The sequence below is a fragment of the Hetaerina americana genome, unplaced genomic scaffold, assembly GCF_022747635.1.
Source record: "Hetaerina americana unplaced genomic scaffold, ioHetAmer1.1.p SCAF_4, whole genome shotgun sequence".
NCBI lineage: Eukaryota > Metazoa > Arthropoda > Insecta > Odonata > Calopterygidae > Hetaerina > Hetaerina americana.
In genome coordinates, this window is record NW_027286985.1 from 43,684,869 (window position 1) to 43,706,279 (window position 21,411).

Genomic DNA, 21,411 nt, shown 5'->3' on the forward strand with positions numbered 1-21,411 from the left:
AATATGCATTAGTACCGACTCCATAGGAATTACGAATCATGTTATCTTAAAATTGTTTAACAGTTCAAAACAAACGATTTTCCTCATATCGTTTGCGAATAATTTGTGGTAATATCTGAATTTTGGCAAACACAAAAAAAGGAGGGAAACAAATTTGAAGCGTGAAGGTTAAAAATTTATGTTCATGGACATATTTCCTAAAATGTGGACACAAGGGTGGAGACCCGTGAGGATCACTTTGCAGGGGGCACGCAGCCTCCCTCCCTCCCCACTATGCTAATGCATTTAGGGTGGTTGAAGCAATAAATCCATCCTGTTAAAGAATCGAGTGTAAATGCCAGGTCTTTGGTATTTTATTTGCGATAGATATCACATTTTGAACCATTGAAGCCCGATGAACACACGTGAAATTTGGAAACGTCACGAATTCTTTTCAACAAGTAATGTGAAAATTAACCCTGGAAGTTGAAACCGAATTTACAGAAAATATCGGCATTTGCACAATTAAGTGCCTGGTGTCACCCATTAAAAGCCTGGGAAACAGTTTTATGAAGACAGAACTTTCCCTAATTAACCTATTAACTGATGAAACTATTTCGGTAAAGTTTTAAAAGACCTACTTGGACAATCAACATAAAAACAGCATTACCCAATTCACTCATTTCGAAACAATTGATGGCTTTTAGACCAAATTTCAAATAAAATGAAGGCGCAATTCAAAATAATCAACTCGGGACACTGAACTTGTCCAGCTACTGATTACGTTTCGAATGCCAAACCGGTAATAACCCGGGCAGGCCAAAATAAAATGTCTTGACTCAATGTAGTAAACCAGATCAGAGGGTTTTGCCCACGTCAGAAGCTTCACAAACTCAATGTCAATGCTGGGTGTATGTAATTGTCAAATCGTTAAATTAATGTTCAAAGTCCGATGTAAAGGTTGAAGTGTTGCTTTAGGATTAATACAAAATAAATCAATAAATGTCCACACAGCCTTTGGCCCTTATCCATCTAACTCGGTGACGGAAACGACGAAAAACGCGGTCGAAGCATATGGAGTAGTTGGAGGCAGACGCAAGAGAAAGGAGTGCCAACTTCGATTTCGCAGATCGGAGAAAAAGGTGAAAGGTCCTCTTCCAATTTATCCGTTGCTTGCGTTCCCATCCCTTCTCCCAAAACGCCGACGGTATGAATCTCAAAGATTACCAGCTCAAATCAGAATTCCTTCAGGAGTCAGCCCTCAATGATCTTTCCAGCGTCGAGAAACCTATCAAGCACCTCTGATAGAACAGTTCCTGCTGATAAAAGGACCTTTTCACTATTCTTATTCTGTTTACTACGAGGAAATTATACGATGCCACATGAATAAGTAATTTAATGGTGAAGGTACGAGGAAACTCTCCGAATTTTGCGCGACAAACAAAATGGAAAGCAACGGAATACATAAATAGATCAACTTAATAAATCCTCGCGTGGAAGACCCAAAATATACAATTGTTCAGTGTATAGCTTTGATGATATTCATTCGGATTAGAAAAAAAAATTGAGGTAAAATAATCTAGCCCAGAGTAACCGACTGAAGGGTATCGTGTTTAAACCCAAGTGACGCCTCTGTTGACGCCCAAAGATTGCCAGAATCTGCGCTGTTTTATGTATTTCAAACAATCTTCTCAGGAAAAAGCATGCGTCACAAGGAAAGTAATGGCCTCCCCTCGTCCCACAACCCAATGCGTGAATTCCACATGCCGTCAGACTTTTCATTAGCCCACGTTGAGTTCTATCCCTCCCCTAACAAGGCATCCATCGGGTTGAAAATTGCGGCTACTCACTGAAAGGGGCAGGTGCGGCTTTATGTAAAAGGAGACGAATATTGAAGAGTGAATGCGATGTGAATCAGAAAAGATAAAAAAATTCGACGTGATATTGGAATAATTCTCTGTGTGTGGAATTATAAACTCACTCACGAATGAGGGTTTTACATACACTCACTTAAGTGAAAATATTGAGGCTTGAACGGTAACCGGTTTTCAGTTGGAGAAAAACGATTTTAATTTTGCAGGCGGATGTTGAAGTCTATTAAATAGTATAATGGTAGCGTCGAAATGGAAGGAAAAGATTAGGGAGGGGTAAATCCAAGGAGAAGGGGATATTCTTGTTATTAATGGAATTGAAAATTAATGTCATTTATACTTCCCATTACACTTTTAAATACCTACTATCCCTCGTGTCTAAATTTATCTGCCACAAGGTGCTTTTCGGTCTTAAAAAATTGCGATTATTTATAGATCGAACATGATTTTCAAATTTATTTGAAAGAGAGGTTATTAAATTATTTTTTTACGTATATAAAAATTACCCTTCCCTATTCGTTCAGAAATCCATTAATTGGTGATGGGAGGTAGAAAGTATCTAGATCTTAAAAAATGATTTGTTTCAGTGCAAATGGTTTTCATGTTCAACAGCTCTAGAACTGTTAAGTGCCGAGGCATTTTGTAATGCAAGTAATACTAGTAGTTTGAGGTATCCAACTAAAAACCAAATTCCTCGGGCAGAATAATAAAAGAAGTAATAATAATATTGAAAATAGTTACAGTAATAATTACTATATTGGTAATAGTTATATTAATAATAATAAAAGTGATAGTCATAATAATTATAATAATAATCTATGCGTGAAAAAATTATTAAACGTTGAAGGCTTGATAGTAGAGAACAAAATGGCCTTCATATAAGAGAAAGACTTTTGAATGCAACAATTTCAGAGCGTAAAAATCATTCGCCTTGACTGGGACTCGAACCCAGATCCCTCAATATCCGGTCGAGTGCTTTAGCCACTTAAGCTACCGAGGCGTCCTCTTAAACTCTGAAATTTTGGGGCTTTTAAAGGAACTAGATGTTATGACGAAATACCGTACATACAATGTCACATGCATTCGTAGTCGTGCGCGAGGCGCCACTGTCCACGAGGTTAAAGCCAACTTTAAACACTTATGGTGTTTTCCCTTTGACAAATTCCAAAGAAACTGCGGGAGTTGCCGCAACAGTAACTTTTAACGGAGTCATCCGCTAATGTGCATTTCAATGATTGAAATGCACATTAGCGGATGACTCCGTTAAAAGTTACTGTTGCGGCATCTCCCGCAGTTTCTTTAGAAAGACTTTTGTTTTAAAACTTTAGAAAACTCGTAAGAGATATCACTCTCAGGAGTCGGAAGCCACATTTAGTCGTAAGGTTACCAATCACCCACTCATCTGATTGCTATTATACATAATTCATCATACTAATGACATTTTGAAAAGTAAGAAACCCAGCATTGCCATGCCGTTGAAAAAGATCGTATGTTCCAATTTAGGGGGGCGAATTTTAGATATTTTTCTTCTCTGAAAAATCCAGAGACGAATAACGCAAGCGCGGCAAAATAAAAACAGGCAATCAAATTTTATCCCTTTGACGACAATATCTGCAAGCTTTGTAGGGCGAAGCGCATGAAGTATACCCTTCGGTATGCACATTATTAAATGAAAATTTCCCTACCGAAAACATCGATTTTCATTGAAGAAGAACCATTGATGAGAGACACAAGGGCGAAACTAATTCCCGGAAATATTGTAATATAAATGTTTATTATTAGCACTTTAGGTGAGAAACACCTCTTTGGGAGTCAGACGCATATATAACTTGTTATGTGTGGTATTTTCATAATGATGATAAACTCAGAGAAGTTAGGACGCCCTCCAAAGCGTTAATATGTATGTCCAAAGGACAAATAACTGTCCACTTGGCCTCTTACATCTGTCTTCACTAACATTTTGATCCTAATATTCAAGAATTTCTATATAAGAATACGAAATATGTGCAGAAAAAATTCATTATTCTATGACTAATCGTAGGATTATACGCAAATATGTAAAATTAAGTTTCTTTAAATCGAACCATTGGACGGCGCTCTTCTTGTTAACGGTCCTATTACTCTCAGTGGTTTACTGGTGCTTATTTTTTTACTGCCGGTTGGCAAGTGATTATCCATTCTTGTAAAGCCTTAGGTTGAAGTAACTCGCAGTATGGAGAAGATAAGAAGCTGCCAGTGTGATTAAGGTTCTTCGTTTGAAAGATTAAAGTGCTCAGGAAATCCACGTGGTAGGGTTTAATTTACACGAGAAATCATTTTACTCGAAAAGTGCTCACTTTTTCCCAAAATCCCGTTTGGTTGGCACATCCCAGACGAATTCCTAGGATGGTTTCCGACTAATTTCGAATTCTTGCCATATAGCCCGTTTCCCCGGTTTATATACATACACACTGTTGCCATTTGAGGTTCCTGAAGGAAAAATGAATAAGTGGTTATTCAAATCTCAAGGTTTTTGAAATTGCCAATAAGGTAATCATTGCAGGTGGTAGAAGATGATCGAATCGTTGGAAACACAGGTTGGTATGGCCTTAAACAAAAGAATTGTCTACCAACTGTACATTGCGAACGAAATGCAAAAGGAAACAAGTAGCGAAAAAAAAATAAATAATAAGTTATACAATCTCTCCCCATTAATAATCAACATATACTTACTCGGAAGAGGCAATGCATCTACGCAATACCCCGCAAGTCGCCTCAAGGGCGTGTGGCGCGGGGGTGTTAGGGCTTAAGCTGTACATGCATTTGAATATATATTTGCCCATGTACAGAAATACGCCGACGTATACACGTATTTTAATGCCCACGTATATCTTGCAATAAAGGGTTTGTCGGCCAAATAGTTACATTTTGATTCTTGAGTAATAGTATTCGGTTATTTGGGTTGCATTTTTTTATGATTGTGTATTGTAAGAGCGAAGAACGAATGCTTGAATCTGTCGGGAGCAATGTCTGCATTTCATCCCCGCGGTCGAATATGCCAGCATAATACGTAGGGGACTGTAATATCCCCTCGGTGTCACAAGAAAACTCAGGTATCCTGTACCTTTCTAAAAGTCTGTCTTCCATGCTCTTATCGGAAATCAAAGGGTTGGTAACCTAATTCCTCTAACATATCTTTCAAGTTAACACAGTAAACGTAACATTTTTTTAACAAAAACGAGAAATATTCTCCGAAACTTTACCAACTCCCTGATAAAAGATTTCTCCCATGGAGTACAAGTACTTACTGCGTGTTCCAAATGTGGCCTAACTAAAGCGGGGGTTAAGATCACGCTCTTACCTTTTCATTACATGTCCCTTCAACTCGTCAAAAGAAGAATAGCGTCTTTAAATCTGAACCGCAAATTCTTCTGGCGTAACCGCTGGAGTGTGTGAAGTCTGTGTAACACCTAATAAAATAAACAAAAGGCAATAGGCAGCAAAGAAATGAAAGCAAACGGGGTAGAAATTTACCCTATGCTTACACCCACTAATGCCATCGGCTCCGCTTCGAAAATCGCACCTCGGTGTGGTGAAGCGGATATTCCAGAAGATAACACCCATGTTACCAATAAGCAAAATAAACTTAGTGCGTGGGAGAACATGGCAATCAGTGAAAGGAAAACTAAAACTCTACATGCGGAATGGAGAAGATTCAGGCAGAAATTGCCTTAGGAGAAGTGAAATAAAAAAAGTGGGCTCCTTCGCCTATCTCGTGTCATAACGTTAAATGTAGGCAGCTCAACGGATAGCAAGTGGAGATTAGCAGCTCAAGCCACGAAAACGTTTGCCGCGATGAGACTACTCTTCCGCTCAAAGAAGATAAGTTTACAAACTAGGAAGCACTAAGTGAAAGTACTCGTTGAGAGAGTGGCACTCAATAGACAAGAGAGACAAGGAACATTTCAGGAGCAGACGAGAGTAGAATGGAAGCTTTCAAAGCCTGGTGCTGGAGGCGAATCCTGAAGATGAATTGGGCGCATAAAACGAGGAGTGAAGTATAGACAAGAGTAGAGGAGGAAAAGGCAAAAAGGAGCACGATGAGGAAAGGAAGGACCAGGCAGACATGAAACGTAATAAATCCGTTATGAGCATAATAAAAGACAAGGTGTCACGAGGTAGGCAAAGAGCCATACGCAGGTCAATTAAAGAAGGATGTAAGGCTGACAGGGTGTGAGGGAGCCAGCAATAGAGAGGCCAGCGTGTATTGTCGCAGGCAACCAAACTTCGGATTTAAATATTCGTAATTATGATAAGAATACTATGAAGTACTATAATTTGAATTAATAAACACTGAATTTATAATATTACAACATAATAATATATTTCCTTTGATTGGTTGTGTAGTGCCATTGCAATAAATGCCCCTATATATTCTCAACTATGTAACTAAAAAATGTGAGTAAAAGCATATTAAAGAGCCGGGGATGGTAGTACAACGCGAAGTATACGTTATTACCAAATTTTTTGAAGAAATTTTAGAAATGTGAAAAAATAACAGCTAAATGGCACTTTTAAGTATTTTGGATAGATTTTCTTATGATCACAGCGCGATCATTATTAATTTATGATTCAAGAATTATATAATAGCCAAATTTATTCGGTAAAGGTACTCATAAAAGCCATACTGGTAAATTTTGAGCATATACCTATTGGTATAGGTTTTATAGGTGTGGGTTGAGCTCACCTAGTAGTATGCCCAACGGCGTGTGAAATTCACACATCAGGGTAGGGGGGCCAGTCATGTGCCACCTCACACTGCTTAGGTGAAGCTGAAGGTGTCCAGAGTGCCTGGGAATTGAACCTGGGAGATATTTCTGGCCTTTTCAGATGCCAATTCATGCTTTGTTGATAAGCCCCACATTCTGGTCCACACATGTCCATCATTCTCAAGCCAAATCTACAGCTATCCTTTTTATTCTCTCACCTCGAAATCTGTTCAAACTCTCACACAGTACCTATTTAGTCATTTTTTATGCATTATTATTTTGTTGCTCCGCTTATTTAGAGCAGTATACGAAACTTAGTTACTGTAGCCCTTATAAGCCACTACAAATTTATTTCCATCATTGACTAACATTTAATATTAATGTGCATGACTGTTTTGGATTCACCCCCTGCTACGGGAGACTATGGAGTGGTTTGCAGGCTGTAAAACATAAACAGTAGTGAATAGGTTTCACGAGACAATGGTTATTTTTGAAATAATATTTCATTTCCAGATGACAAGTTTAAACAATATATACAGAATTAGTAACATTATTGCCCAACCGTCTCCTTTCCTATAGTTAGCCCAGGTAAGGGTGTGAAGCGTGGTTGGAGAAGACAAGTGGGCCTGCCAAGAAATGAAAAGAAATTCTAGGAATTTGGGAATTTGTAGGGACAATGGTGTAGGAGTAGTGGGTTTGATGGGCCTCGATAGCAAGAGGAGTTCTGTAAAGGGACCTGGGATCCCTGAATCTGAAGGTTATAGCCTCCTTGGGAAATAACCCCAGTTGCTGGAAGAATGCTGAGCAATAGAGCAAGATGTCGCTGGCTACTAATGATTAATGTGCAGTGCTTGAAACTATTTATAACAGATATATTACATATAATGACATCAGACAATTGGGCTGATTAGCAAATCGCCTCTCTGAACATACAATTAAGTTCCAGCACATCACATTCCGGAGGAGCTAAATCATGACTATGTATTTTTTACAATATACATAAACAATTGTCTCCACTAAATCGGTGAATGAATGGAACTGGACCTTTATACAGGTATATATCCAAGTCAAAGTTACATTCAAGTTAATGCTTTTTTGGACTGCCAATATGCATGATGCTATTGGTTTCATATTTACTTCATGTTAATATGTAGCAGCTTAGTTTTGATTTTTTAATGATGTTCACTTCAAAGTTTTGTGTGATTATGATGCTGGAGTTTAGTGTGCTCCGAGATACTGTCTATCTGTGCATGCCTAATTGATATTAATAATTTCATTTCTACTTTTCTCACCATATTCGTATACAAAATTACTACATTATTGCCCTAACAAGTAAAAATCTGAAATTACCTTATCCAGCCAGCTCTGGATTCCAATTTCATGAGCTTAAAGGAATAAGGCTTGGTGGAATGCCATCTACCTTGATCTGGAAGGATTTCAATAAAAAATTATATTAAATTAGAATAATCCATTTAAAAGTAAAATAGTACATCCTAAAACGAAACTTTAGAAACTTGACACACAAAGAACATCATTGAAGCTACATAAAGTTAATGTATCCTCGAAATCGTTAATAATTCTGGGAAAGTTTTTACCACCGCCATTACAGCAATACTTTCAGAAGAAATTAATGTCTACTTCCATCCTTCCAGTCACCTCAAACTCTAATTCCTTATGCGCATTGCAATGTCAAACGCTATAGGTATAATAATGATGATTGTATGTCAGCCATTCTTCTAAAAAATACCTACAATTCTAAAAATACCATTGTTCCATCACCAATGAATTTTGTTCATTGAAAGCTTCATAATTTTGGCAGCCAACCATTAAATGTAAATTTGGGAAGAACATAGTTTAAATTTCAATAGCTTCCTAGTCTCTCAAAGGAAGATGGAACCTAACACCATACACTAGGATAAACCTCTTTACAATTCCATCTACCTTCACTCCATCTAACAAGCCTAATCTTTTAATCCTGATTCACTCTCCTAGCATCCCTCCCTCTATTGCGCTCTTAAATATTTCATCTCCAATGAAAATACAATATTAATCCACCATTCCAACCTCCTTTGTATTTCTCTCAACAGTCGTACCACCTCCACACCATGCCTAGCACTCCACCATTTAATGATGAGGGTAGAAAAAGAAACTTTGCACTGCCACGTAGAGATTTAATACTTCACACAACCATGGTTTCGATCCTGTGCATCATCATCAGGATGATGATTATGATCACACCTGATGATGATGTGCAGCATTGAAACCATGGTCGTGTGAAGAATTAAATCTTTATGTGGAAGTGCAAAGTTACTTTTTCTACCATCATCATGAAGGAATTCCACAAAGTTAAGCCTGAAGCTGTTAGGTCCATCATTTAACGTTCACCCACATCTCAAATTGTTTTACTGTTCTATTGCTCACCCGCATCACAAAAGCCTCCAATTTATACCTATCATCATGCTTCAGTGATCAAGTCACTGAGGCATAAAAAATCATGTCCTGTACCAAATATTTCTCTATCCCTTTTTTAATACCATCATTGAACAACCCTACCATCAATTTCCTCTTTCTTATGTAAACTTCGTCCTAAGTAATCCTTCTTCTTACAATTCCACTACTTTGATAATCGTGATCCAAAATACTTTCAATATTGATAAACTGTCCACAATCTAGGGTTTTTGTCTTATTTCAACATTAAACTTAGCTTTTACTCTCTACAAAAGCCACACAATATTGGTTTTTTATAATAATTCTCATTCAAAACCAATCACACTGAGTTTTTTTAGTGCTTAGTAATGAGGGTAACAACTTGACTGCATGCATGCACCTAAGCAGTCTGATAAAAGTCCATGTAGTAGATTTTTTAATTCATTACACAGACCTCCTATCACAAGATTGACCAGTACAATTTAGAGAAAACCATATCTAGATTGGGGGTATCTCATTAAAAGGGTGATAACATTAACTTTTTTCAAGACTCTACATGCTTTTACTCAGAATTCGGATAATAGCATTATCTGTGGTGATTATAGTGTCAACTTTGGTTCCTTCTCTGCTCAGAAAAATCAATTATTGGATACTCTAACGACTTTTGATTTAACTTCTTCTATGAGCGAGCCTATGTGGGTTACTAACTCCTCCTCCACAATCATAGATAACTCTTCTCTATCATTGCACCAAATGAAAGTCTAACCTGGGATACACACTTCTCTAATCATAAAGCTCTTTTCAATAGCCAAGCGATAACAAGAATTGCTGAAAGATTTGGAAAGTCAGTACAACAGATATGGAATGAGAATAAGTGCAAACAAACTGAAGGTTTCGCAGTTTTCCAGTAAAAGAGAGGCCGAGTTAAACGTTTAAAGAGTGCAAAAACTAGAGAAGGTGGAAAAGTTTTCATAGGCATATCTTGGAAGTTTTGCGGATCAAAATGGACTAAGTAGTTGGGACATGAGGAGAATGATACTAGGCAGAGAAGCTTCCTCAAGAAGCAAGTTGATGACTGGAACGTTGAGCAAGGATGTTAAGAAAACAATTGTCAAAACTGTGACTTGACGCATAGCGTTGTACATTATGGAAACATGGTCATTAAAGGAGTAGATTCAAGGCTTTTGAAATGTGGGTCCGAAGAAGGTTGAATGGACTGAAAGGAAAACAATCAAAGTGCTTGGTATGGTGAGTGAGGAAAGAGGATTGATAGGAGATATCCAAAGGCGGCAGGAAAGATGGATGCAGAGCATTTTGATTAGCAATGCGATGTTAAAGACCATAATAGATGGTCGGAATTTTAGGCAAGCAACAAAGGGGCAGGAATACAAACGGGATGCTGGACAGAATGAAGAAAAGAAGGAACCATATGGAGTTGAGGGGCTTATTGTAACATAGGATGTTGGGTTGCATTTTCTTATGTTATTTAACTTATGAGGAACTGAACAAGGACCAATATATATGATAAAATTAATGTTTTTTCTAACTTAATGAACTTGCAATAATGTGAATGGAATAGCGATGACTGTAAGGAACTTGACAAATTATAAAGTTGACAGTTACAGTACATATTCTTCCTTTTTAGAGTCGAATCATTAGTTTTATATGCATTATTTTAAAAATTCATGGATTTATGTTTCATAACATCAAAATTCAATATCTAATGACATTATATACATCATGGAATAGAAAGAATCAATTATGAAAAATTCTAACTGCAAATGATGGATCTCAAAAGAGGCCACAAAAGAATACTCACCTTTATTTAATTCTGGCCAGTATCTCAAAAAATAAGCCGTTCATGATGGATACATGATGATTATGCAGGTTAAGTTAAAAGACAATTATGAGAAAGAAAGAACTGGAAGTGAAAGACGCATTTTTCTGTTAAAATTTTTATATTTTCTTGAAAAAAGGATCCACATTCAATATTTTACAAAAAGATTAAAGTCTGGTCATTAACACCTTTTCATAGGCATACTTCAGGATCACATGTCTTGCATAAGATTTCCCACCTTGCAGACGCAATAAATATATACTAACAGTAAGGGTTGAAGCACTTGCTCTCAAAGGGTTTTCACTTGTTTCTCAAGAAGTGTTACATGCTACCTTATAAATGACCTTAAAAAAGGACATAAGGGGGAGCATATACGACACTTTTGACTGATTTTTCCAAGAAATCACATTATTCATCCAAACCTAATTTTAACAAGGAATTCCAGCTTTCAAGGCCTATACAGCAAACCACACCAAGATGATTATGTTGTCAGGCATAAACAATTGAGATGCAACTTGTCACTGCAGAATGCTCATAATGCTCTATTACATCATTATTTAAAGAATATTACGACTCAGGCTGTAGTAACTATAATTTAGCATGTACAAACTGGTATCTTCAAATAATTTTAACAACACCAGCATTTCTGCACACATCATAAGAGAATGGTATAATTTCGTTAAAACTAGGGAGGAAGGCACTCGCTTTTATTGCGCCCCCAAAATAAGCATATGATTTCGGTTTGGGTTTTCAGTTAAATAACAACGCTTTGGTGTAAATAATGCAAGGCAGTACAATACATTAAGATATACCACAAGTTGCATATAGTTGGCAAAATGCCTTGAATTCAGTTATCATAAACCATTTGGTGGTTGACATACGAAAAATGTCTCCATTTATATCTTTCATTTGATTTAAACCCATAGGTTTTATTATTGTGTCAAGGCATATAAACAGGCATAAATTAACTCAAAATAAAATAAATCCACACCATATTCCAAATTTTGACAGAAGACAACCCAAATAATAATATATGGTATTGTATAAAAAGAATGTCTCATCTTCTGAAAAAACTACCAACAAATATTCCAATGCAATTCAATAAAAATCAACTGCTACATAACAATGAATTGATTTTCCCCAATGCACCACTAGGGTGATATACTCTTGGGTTTTAGAATGGTTTGAGAAGTTGTTAACCAATATTTTGCAGCTGATGCTGCCATCGCAACATTGGTGCTCACCTTCTCAAGCCAGACCTTAAGCCTTTGCTCAATATGAAACTAGTTTCAAATTGGAATGAAAAAGAATGAAGCTAGTTTTAATGCAAGTGAGCCTTATATGCAGAGGTAATGACAATTTCAACTACTCACTTCACCCACTCCTACAAAATAAATTAAACAATTCAGTTAATACTTCCACATCACAAAGAAATGGAAAATATGATTACTGGATTAAAAATCAAATACCAATCACTCATTTCAGGGTGAACTTAATGAGATGATTAGAATGATTCAGAGATTACATAGGGTGTCAGATGACCCTGACAAAAGTCCTATGACCCCATCACAGTTCTACAGGAAAATGGCCACATAGATAAACAACTTGCCCAGTTTTTCTGTACAGTTGAATGCAATGGAAGATATACTTATTTCAGCAATTTACGTAACTCTAATGAGAGATTTCATTAAACAGAATTTCTTTTTGTGTTCTTCAACATCAGAACATCAAAATCAATCAAGTTCATCACAACTGTAAGGAAATTGACATTAAAACAAAAAATTCCTAATTTTTCTGAAGATTTATCAGTATATCTCAATTTTTTTCAACTCAGCACCAAATAATTCCAGGCTTACTCTTACATCTTGATAATTTATTTATGCATCCATGCTACACGAACACATAAATAATAACAAACAGCACTTTTTAACAACACCTCAGAATAATAATGAAGCACAACTGGTCCATAAAGATACCGGAATAACACAAACTAAAACATTGTGTGAATATCTTCATCCAATGCTAGAAGACACGATCCTGGTAGCCCCCATCACCAGGCGGAGGATGCTGTGCGGCACGAACATGGTGCCCATGATGGTGACCTTGGTGGTGATGGTGATGATGGTGACCACCTGCAGCACCAGCAGCTGCCGCTGCAGCTTGGCGCCGTGGTGGTGCAAGGTATTCAAACATGCTCTGCGTGTGCTGTGCAAGCATTTTTGATAAGTCACATGGCATTGGATCAGTCCAGAAAAAGTCATGGTTGAGGGCTGAGTCTGAATCGGCACGTTTGGAGGGATCAAGGACCAACAACCGATCGAGTAAGTCGCACGCATATGCATCCTTGACATAAGGTTTCAGACGCTCCTTAACCTTACGCTTCTGCCCTTTCGGGAGGTCCATCTTACTGTAAAGATCCAGGGACTCCACCCCAGGCCACGTCTCCGGTGTCACTGAACCACATAGCTGTGATATGAGGGTTAACTGTTGCTGCTCTGTGTTGCCCTGAGAAAGGTAATTTGGCAGACAACATGAATACATCTATTCAACAAAGGAACTCATAAGCACTTGAAAAAAATTTAGAAGAAGCTTTTTCTATACGATTAGGATCTTTATGAACACAAAAATAAAGTCAACAATCAATAATACATAATTGAAATGTAAATAAAACAATCAAGACTCTAAGAAGTTTCACGCAGGATGAACTAACATCACTACCTTGAAAATAAAATTTTAGAATGGAAAAGAACAGCAAAACCTTTTTAACCTACATAATCTGGGAAAGTAGCCATTATTAACTGCCGTTTAACCATCGCAAAATAATTTTTCTGATGGTCCCGGGGACAAAACACTGCTACACTTATAAGCACCTCACTAAACACTATACTCCATGTTAGACACTAAATTCCATGACCAGGAATGATTACTACTTTAACATAAGGAGTGTGTGAACCTTAATCGTGATTGATTTTGAAGCAAATCAGTCAAAATTCTGGTGAATGGAATCATGTTGAAAAAGATGGGTTCAAATGAATTTGCAAAACTGATTGAATACACCCTCACTCCTCTGAATGTTAAACTTCTACTGCAGAAAAAAATGTGTACTTGTAATTGTTTTTGTGCATACCATCAAACATGGGACAGCTTGACACATGATTATGAAAATTTTAAGGAGATTAGTAGTTACCTGTTAACTAACTATCCATTAAAAAAATTTGCACATCTAGTCCTTCCATTTACTTTGTCCATGTCTGATAGAATACATTCCCTGCATATATAATGCAAAACACATAAAATAGTAAGTCAGCTGACTGGTTAAGAAAAAAACATATAAATATATATTTTGTAAATATATTCTATTGTTTCAGGCTTCACTTCGTGGAAGTAATTGATATCCATTATTAAAATAGAAAGAAAGACTCGTACTTTTCCACAGATTTTATTATACGGTACAACGCGTTTCACCGACTTTCTTTTTATTTTTCGGTGTTTCTTTCTATTTTAATAATGGATATATTTTGTAGTTGGCATCTTTTTACGGTTGATGTAGGTTTTGGTATTTTCCCAGCATATGTAGACAGTCTTCTCAGATTTTCCAACAGATCAGATGTTTCACAGTGATGTTTTGAATGCTTCTTAACCATTTTTCTTACATTGATGAAAGGGACTGAATGCCATGGGAATCCTGGCAGAGCTAACTTTTAAAATATCAGCGGAGAAATGCTATACCTGATTTAAAACTCATGCACACTTCATATCCTTTGTTTCTGAGACAAATGAATAAAGGTTAGATACTTTTGTGTAATTTGGAATACCTTCTTAGGATATATGATACGGATAATATAATCACACCACATGCTCCTTTGCTCACAGCATATACAATTACAAAAACATTTAAGTTTGAAATGATTTTATGGTCTGTTTGGTGAATTTTCCACCAATATTCTAAGGGCTATTGCCATTACTTATTACATTGTACCTATGAAATAAAAACCACAAGTCACAAGCAATCTTACATTTATGAAGAAATATAAAAAAAGCAGAAGATTTTAATGAAAACCTTTAGTTAACACTGAATGACAAATATACATGTGATCCAATTCATTTTTGGCATATTATGATGTGTGCTCTGAAAAGATTTATTTGTTCAAGTAAACAGAAGCAATGCAAGTATCGAGATGGCACATCATGCCAAACTTTCAAAGCTTTCAAAAATGGTTAGAAGATATCATTAAATTGAAAACTAGGAATGAATGTACGTATTTATCAAAAAAAGATATGAAAATCAACCAGGCCAAGGTCAATAAATTTTATACCTTTGTGATTGGTGAAGGAAAGGTAATTGATCTATAGTTCAATTTCCATAAAATTTCTTCATTAAAAACTTGAATATGTAATTGTCCTCAATGCTATCTCACAGTTCAAAGAAATAACTCTTGACATTTTGAGGTAAGAACAGCAACGTCTGCCAAGTATTTGATGAATTATTTACTCAAACTTTACAGTTTTGAGTTTATACAAAAGAAATTAAGTTAGTACATGACCATAATGAGGCAAAATAATATGTTTTCCATGAAAATGTAAGAGAACTAAAGCTAAAAGTTACTAGAAATTGTGTGAAAAAAAGCTACATTTTATGGCACTAGGTAAAAATGGAAGAGATGTAATTAACTAGGAGAATTTGGAAGTACTTATTAGATAAAAACAAAGGGTACAATGGTTTGTGAATGTGAAAAAGGACTGGTGTGAAATGGGAACTACTTGGGAGAACACAAAGGCATGTAATATACTGAGGAGTAAATTGGTGGATTTCACAGCTCCAGGATAGAAAAATTGAGGATGTCGCAGAAATAGATTGAATTTATATAGGGTGAATGCAACAAGAAAATGGAGCATAGAAAGAGAAAAAAAGAAGAAAATAAAATGAATAACTTTGAACCAAATCTACTCCATTGGTAGCCAGATCAAAAGAAGAAAAGACAATTCACTATTTTTTATCATTGATTATATCAACCTGAGGACAAAATTTCACATGAGCTGCATCCAGACCTGTCATTTAGGCACCTAAATCGCTCAGATTAATGGTCGATGCCATCTTGAAGGGTGTCCAAACTTGTTAGGCAGCAAGAGGATGCAAATTTAGGCCCTCATTTTGGATACAAGAAGTGTATCATCGCACTGTATCCTAAATATGCCACATTACAACCCCAGAATTCCAAGGGTTAGAAGCGAGAAACTAGCATAGAAATGGACTCGATCGGGCATAATAAAGAATAATCGACATGGTGGAAGCATATCATATATGTTGGTCACAATAATATTGGTTATTTCTTTGAGAGAGTAACTTTTACTCGTTGAAAAACTAAGGATTGTATTAACGCAAGGTGGAAAGGCCAAGCCTTCCTTATGAGAGAGAAATTTGGCATCTTCCGCATGAATGTAGTTTAATTATGGATATAACTTTATTTTATCAAGTTGTTGGATACACATCACAGTTTCAGGTTTAACTTTGTGGAATTACTCCATTATGAGGGTAAAACGAAACAACACTTTGACAATAAAGATTAAATATTTCATGACCATGATTTTGATGCTGCGCATCATCATTCGGTGAAGTGTAGTTTCTCTTTACCCTCATATTGTTGGATACAGTTATTTGTAATGCAGAGGTAAGAACATGTTTCTTTGTTTGGTACTTCATTTCATGACTAAGAATATCATCTTTGTCATCATGCCACGTTTGTGTGCTGGTTAATCTTAATTTAGTGCATAAACATTATGGAAAATAATATTCAAGCATATTGTTGCGTTTGGAGGATTAGTACATTTAGTAATGCACTTAGTAAAACTACAACCCTGTTTGAGTCCAACTGGGTAATCATAGGCCGTTTACCAAACCTTTGCAAAAGGGTTTCAATACATAAGCCCAGTAAGTAATAAAACCAACAAACAAGCCAACATAGACAATTTGTAGCAGACATTTAATTGATATTAAGCAACTTCAAAAATATGAAACACTTAGCAAGAAAAGAATGCATTAACATAAATGAACTACACACCACAGTAAAAATACCTTGAAATAATTACTGACAAGGATTAAATACTGAAAAATTACCCTTGAGTAAAAAACCATGTGATATAATAAAAAGTTTAACTTAATTGATATATAACTCCCTTGGACCTAATAATTAAAGCAATATATAAAATTTGGATGACCTATAAAGAGTTAAATACTGTTGATAAGAGAAATGAATATAAAACTAGTACCAAAACTTTGCTCAAGCTGTACAAATATCAAAATATGTATTTACTTTTGGACATCATCCATTTACTCCTTATTCTTATCTACAAAGATGGCAGTACTTCTGCGTAGGGTGTCCAAACTCAAGCTACCTTATAATTAGGCACCTATCATTTTGGTATTAAAAAGCATGCACTCCAATGCCTAGCCAGTTTGGACCCAGCTATGGAACTTGGTCACAAATAGAAGCTGAATTCAACCTACCTGCATTATGGGACTCCGTGTCCACATTTCTGCCATGATGCAACCAGCACCCCACAAGTCTACAGGAGGCCCATAATCTCTATCTCCAAGAAGCAGCTCTGGGGGCCTGTACCACAATGTGACAACACGATTCGTATACCTAGTAAAATAAAAAAAAACAATTGGAGGGCTACTTTATAATATGAAAAGCCAAGTGCACGTTCAAATGCATACTATTAATAATCTGAGAGCCTTTTATTACTTGCGCAAAGCCTGACTAACTAAATTTTTACAATTTTCTAAAAAGTGACTAGATTAAAAATATTCATCATGTAAAGTAAACCTCAATGAAAAAATAATAATTTTGTGTTAAAATGGGTTTTAGCGTAAATGGCAAAACACAGTGTCCAATTGCCTTAAATGATGTTACATTCACAAAGTTATAATTTAAAGTATATAAAATATTTAAATACACTTAACTAAAGGAATTCCTATAGTTGAAATTAATAGAAAGCCCTAAACTGAAGTCTCACTTAAAGGATGCATTCTGAATTAAGTTCCATGTCATTTCTTTGAAACACTATTACATAGTCTTTAATTTATAACTTTGATAAATGAAATGCTTACAATATCAAGAGAGCTTTTAAGAAGAACCTTTGGCATACAGAACTTCACTGTAACCAAATATAAAATGAGATGTAGGCAAACCATAAGTGCTTACTGCAATCAAATTCATATAGCATGCATTGTTTTACTCTGCCTTACATTTCTGATTCATAAATTCATAGACTGTTTTCAATATCAATTTGGATTAGCACTCTTGATACACGCAAATCAATATCGAACACAATGCTTCAGAGCATCAGAGTAAAAAGCATATGAAGAGCACAACATGATAACAATTAAACCACAATGATAATATTTAATTGTAAGAGAAAATGATTACCTATTAGCTATTTCACTTTTTTTGGCACTATAAGCTCTTGCTAGACCAAAATCAGCAAGTTTAAGAACTCCATTCTTAGTTATCAAAACATTTGCAGCCTTCATGTCCCTGTGCAGTATCTGAAAACAATAAGAGTAAATATAAGGAACATGAGAATATCACAGAGTAGACACACACACACATCACAAAGTACCATAATCTATTAACAATTACAACGTAAAGGTAGAATTATTTTGACAACCCAAGCCTATATTTACAACATGATGGGTAACTTCCTCCCCAGATGTCAATGGATAAAAAAATTATACCATCAAAGCTCACCAAAAAAGAATAAGAAATTTGTAACCTGGTACTGAAGGCAGATGCTGAAGAAAACATTAATTTATTAAGGGAGGAGGGTATGGTAGGAACATACACATGGAAAAGTAAACCCAGACATACTTAGGACACCTTAGTGTACAATTTATGAGGAATGAGGTTCCAAGGGGGAAAATTTACCAAGAAAACCGGAATTAGCGGGGAAAATTTAAAACAACAATATGCATATACCTAGGAGAATACCACACCACTACATTCTGAGTGCTCACAATCGGTTAAAGCTAAAGGCAATAAACCTGTCATTGGCCACCTATCTTTACTGAAATGAATATATTTTTGTTACGCATGGAAAAAATTCACTTTGACGCATAATTGCCATTGGATTACAACACAATTTCTGCCGATTAAATTCCTGCATAATTACCACATTCACTCCTTCACCAGCCAATATGATATTACTCATCACTATATCATCCTATCATCAATAATAAAATAAAAAATAAAATTAGATAATTCTGTCAAATTTCCTAGAGAGAGGAATTGAATCTACTGAAAAATTAGTTGATTTAAATAATTTTTCCAATGATTCCCAATCAATAAATTGTCCTTTTTTATCATGAAGAGCATTACTTATTTTATTACATAAGTTATTGAACCTTTACAAGTTAGGGACAAAAGAATTTGGATTTACCTTTTCTACATATTTAGGGTAAAGTCCACATTCATAGAAACCTTTCAAAATTATCCCCAAATCTTATGTTTGATTTACAAACAAATTGTAAAGAGTAGAGGGGGATTCAAGGGCATTACTATCAACATTACTTTTCAACATGAACGAAAATCATTTAAGTAAATGTTGTCTTAGCAGTTTGTTAGGTGTACCTTTGTGCAAATGAATGCATTTGGAATTAGGTGCTTACTCCAAACAAGATCAAATATTCTTTGATTTTGGTTCCTCTCATTTCCCCATCCCGGAAAACACATGCATTCATTCAGTTTTCAGATCAAAGATGATCAATTAATTGTGGGAACGATGGCGACAAAAACATTGAACTATAACAATCATTGCCATATAAAAACATTTTGGCCTCTCAGGAATTGTGAGAAAGAGATTAAAATCCGAGGGTTAATATTAGTATTTTTCTGTGTGATTTGACAAAATCCGTAATCTTTCAAACTTCTAATGACTAGTATTGCACAGAAATGTAATAAATGATGAGGATGCACCGTGGGGTGTATACGACTAAATAGAGGGGAATGCGAGGGAGCGTGAATTCAAAAAATTACATAGTATCAGATTACCTAATCAAATAGTGGCAAGTGATTGGACAATTCAGTAACAGATGATTCAAGCAATCTTCAGAGTGAGAAGTCCCTACCAAATTGCGATTTAATACCTTCTCAGAACGATATAAATCGGCAACTTGAAGAAAGAAAAGGGTAGCTTAGAATAAGATTTTTAATATAAAATACCATCCAAAATCCCAAAAGTTGCCTTGTCTTTAAAACTATTCACTTAGCAGTACATACATGCAGATACTGCGGTAAACACCTCTAACACGAGATCTACTGATGATGGTAAACGATATTCCCACAGAATGGCAAATTCAAATCTCATTAAAGCCAAAACAAAATTTTCTCATGACTACATTAGTTTGTACACGTTTAATCAGTAAATATTACATATGTTGGCTCTTTCAATGCTTACCTTATTGCTATGAATATAGTAAAGTCCATTTAGGAGTTGCTGCATTACTTTCTTTATTTCCCCTAAACTAAATTTCACATTTACATTTGAGAGAAGACCAGCCAAGTCATGTTCACAAAAGTCAAAAACTAAATAGAATGTTGAACGAAACCTATTATATTGAGAAGCTGCAAAGAAAAATTAATTGTTAATAACTCAGCCACATGATTAAATAAAAGAATTATAAAACATTTGTACAAAAAACCCTAACCTTTTGTTCTACAGATTTCCAGGAGATTGACAACATTCTCATGCTTGAGAAGTTGCAGGATTCTTATTTCCCTTAAGGCTGTTATTGGAAACTGAAATGTGAACATCAGGTGAAAACATATTACCTTTAACGAATGTTTCCACTTATTCGTTATTAAGGAAATTACTTACACCCTCCTTCTCATTTTCCATCAACACTTTCTTCAACGCTACGAACTTCTTCATATTTTTCCTATCACGAGCTTTGAACACCTCCCTGTAATTAAAAAATTAATAGCAATTAAGAAATTTCCTTATGCTGAAGGCTTTGAAAGTTAACCAATAAACAGCTACCGATAACAATTGAACCGAACTAACCTTGTAATAAGTTGACCCATTTACTTCCTTACTTTAAAATATCTAATCAATAATTACACATTTTTTCCAGTGAATTTATTGCATGAAAGTTAGCATATGTAAATACATAATGACACACTACGGAAACTAATATTAATTTCGTAAACATGTGGATAACAAACCTTTTACAGCAGTTCAAAAAGCAACAAATCTTTTACAAAATACGATACTTACCCAAAAGTTCCTTGCCCTATTTTTGCAACTTTTTCATATTTAGCAACCTCATCACAAAACGGAAAAGTGAAGCTCTCTATATACTTTTCCTTCTCCTTACAGTTCATTATAGTACTAGAGGTGCTGTTTTGAGTAGACATCTTGACGGATTATGGCTGTTTTGGTTTGGCCGTATCGATTTTCAATTCGATGGTCGCCCAAGTTAAGAAATGATCGATAGTTTGATTGACATTACATCATTTTCGTATTTTTTCAATAAAGAGAGATATAAACC

General features: G+C 35.6%; 1 protein-coding gene across 1 annotated transcript; it reads right to left on the reverse strand.

Annotated features, from left to right (window-relative positions):
- Positions 1 to 10,977: 10,977 nt before the first annotated feature.
- Cdk9 (Cyclin-dependent kinase 9) lies at positions 10,978 to 21,286 on the reverse strand. Its single transcript, XM_071590459.1, has 7 exons — positions 21,138 to 21,286; positions 20,739 to 20,823; positions 20,569 to 20,659; positions 20,319 to 20,485; positions 18,293 to 18,411; positions 17,368 to 17,506; positions 10,978 to 13,367 (listed from the first exon to the last, which is right to left on the reverse strand). Exons 1-7 carry the CDS (start codon positions 21,275 to 21,277, stop codon positions 12,885 to 12,887), a joined length of 1,224 nt encoding a protein of 407 aa, XP_071446560.1. The 5' UTR covers positions 21,278 to 21,286; the 3' UTR covers positions 10,978 to 12,884.
- Between the last annotated feature and the right edge of the window lie 125 nt (positions 21,287 to 21,411).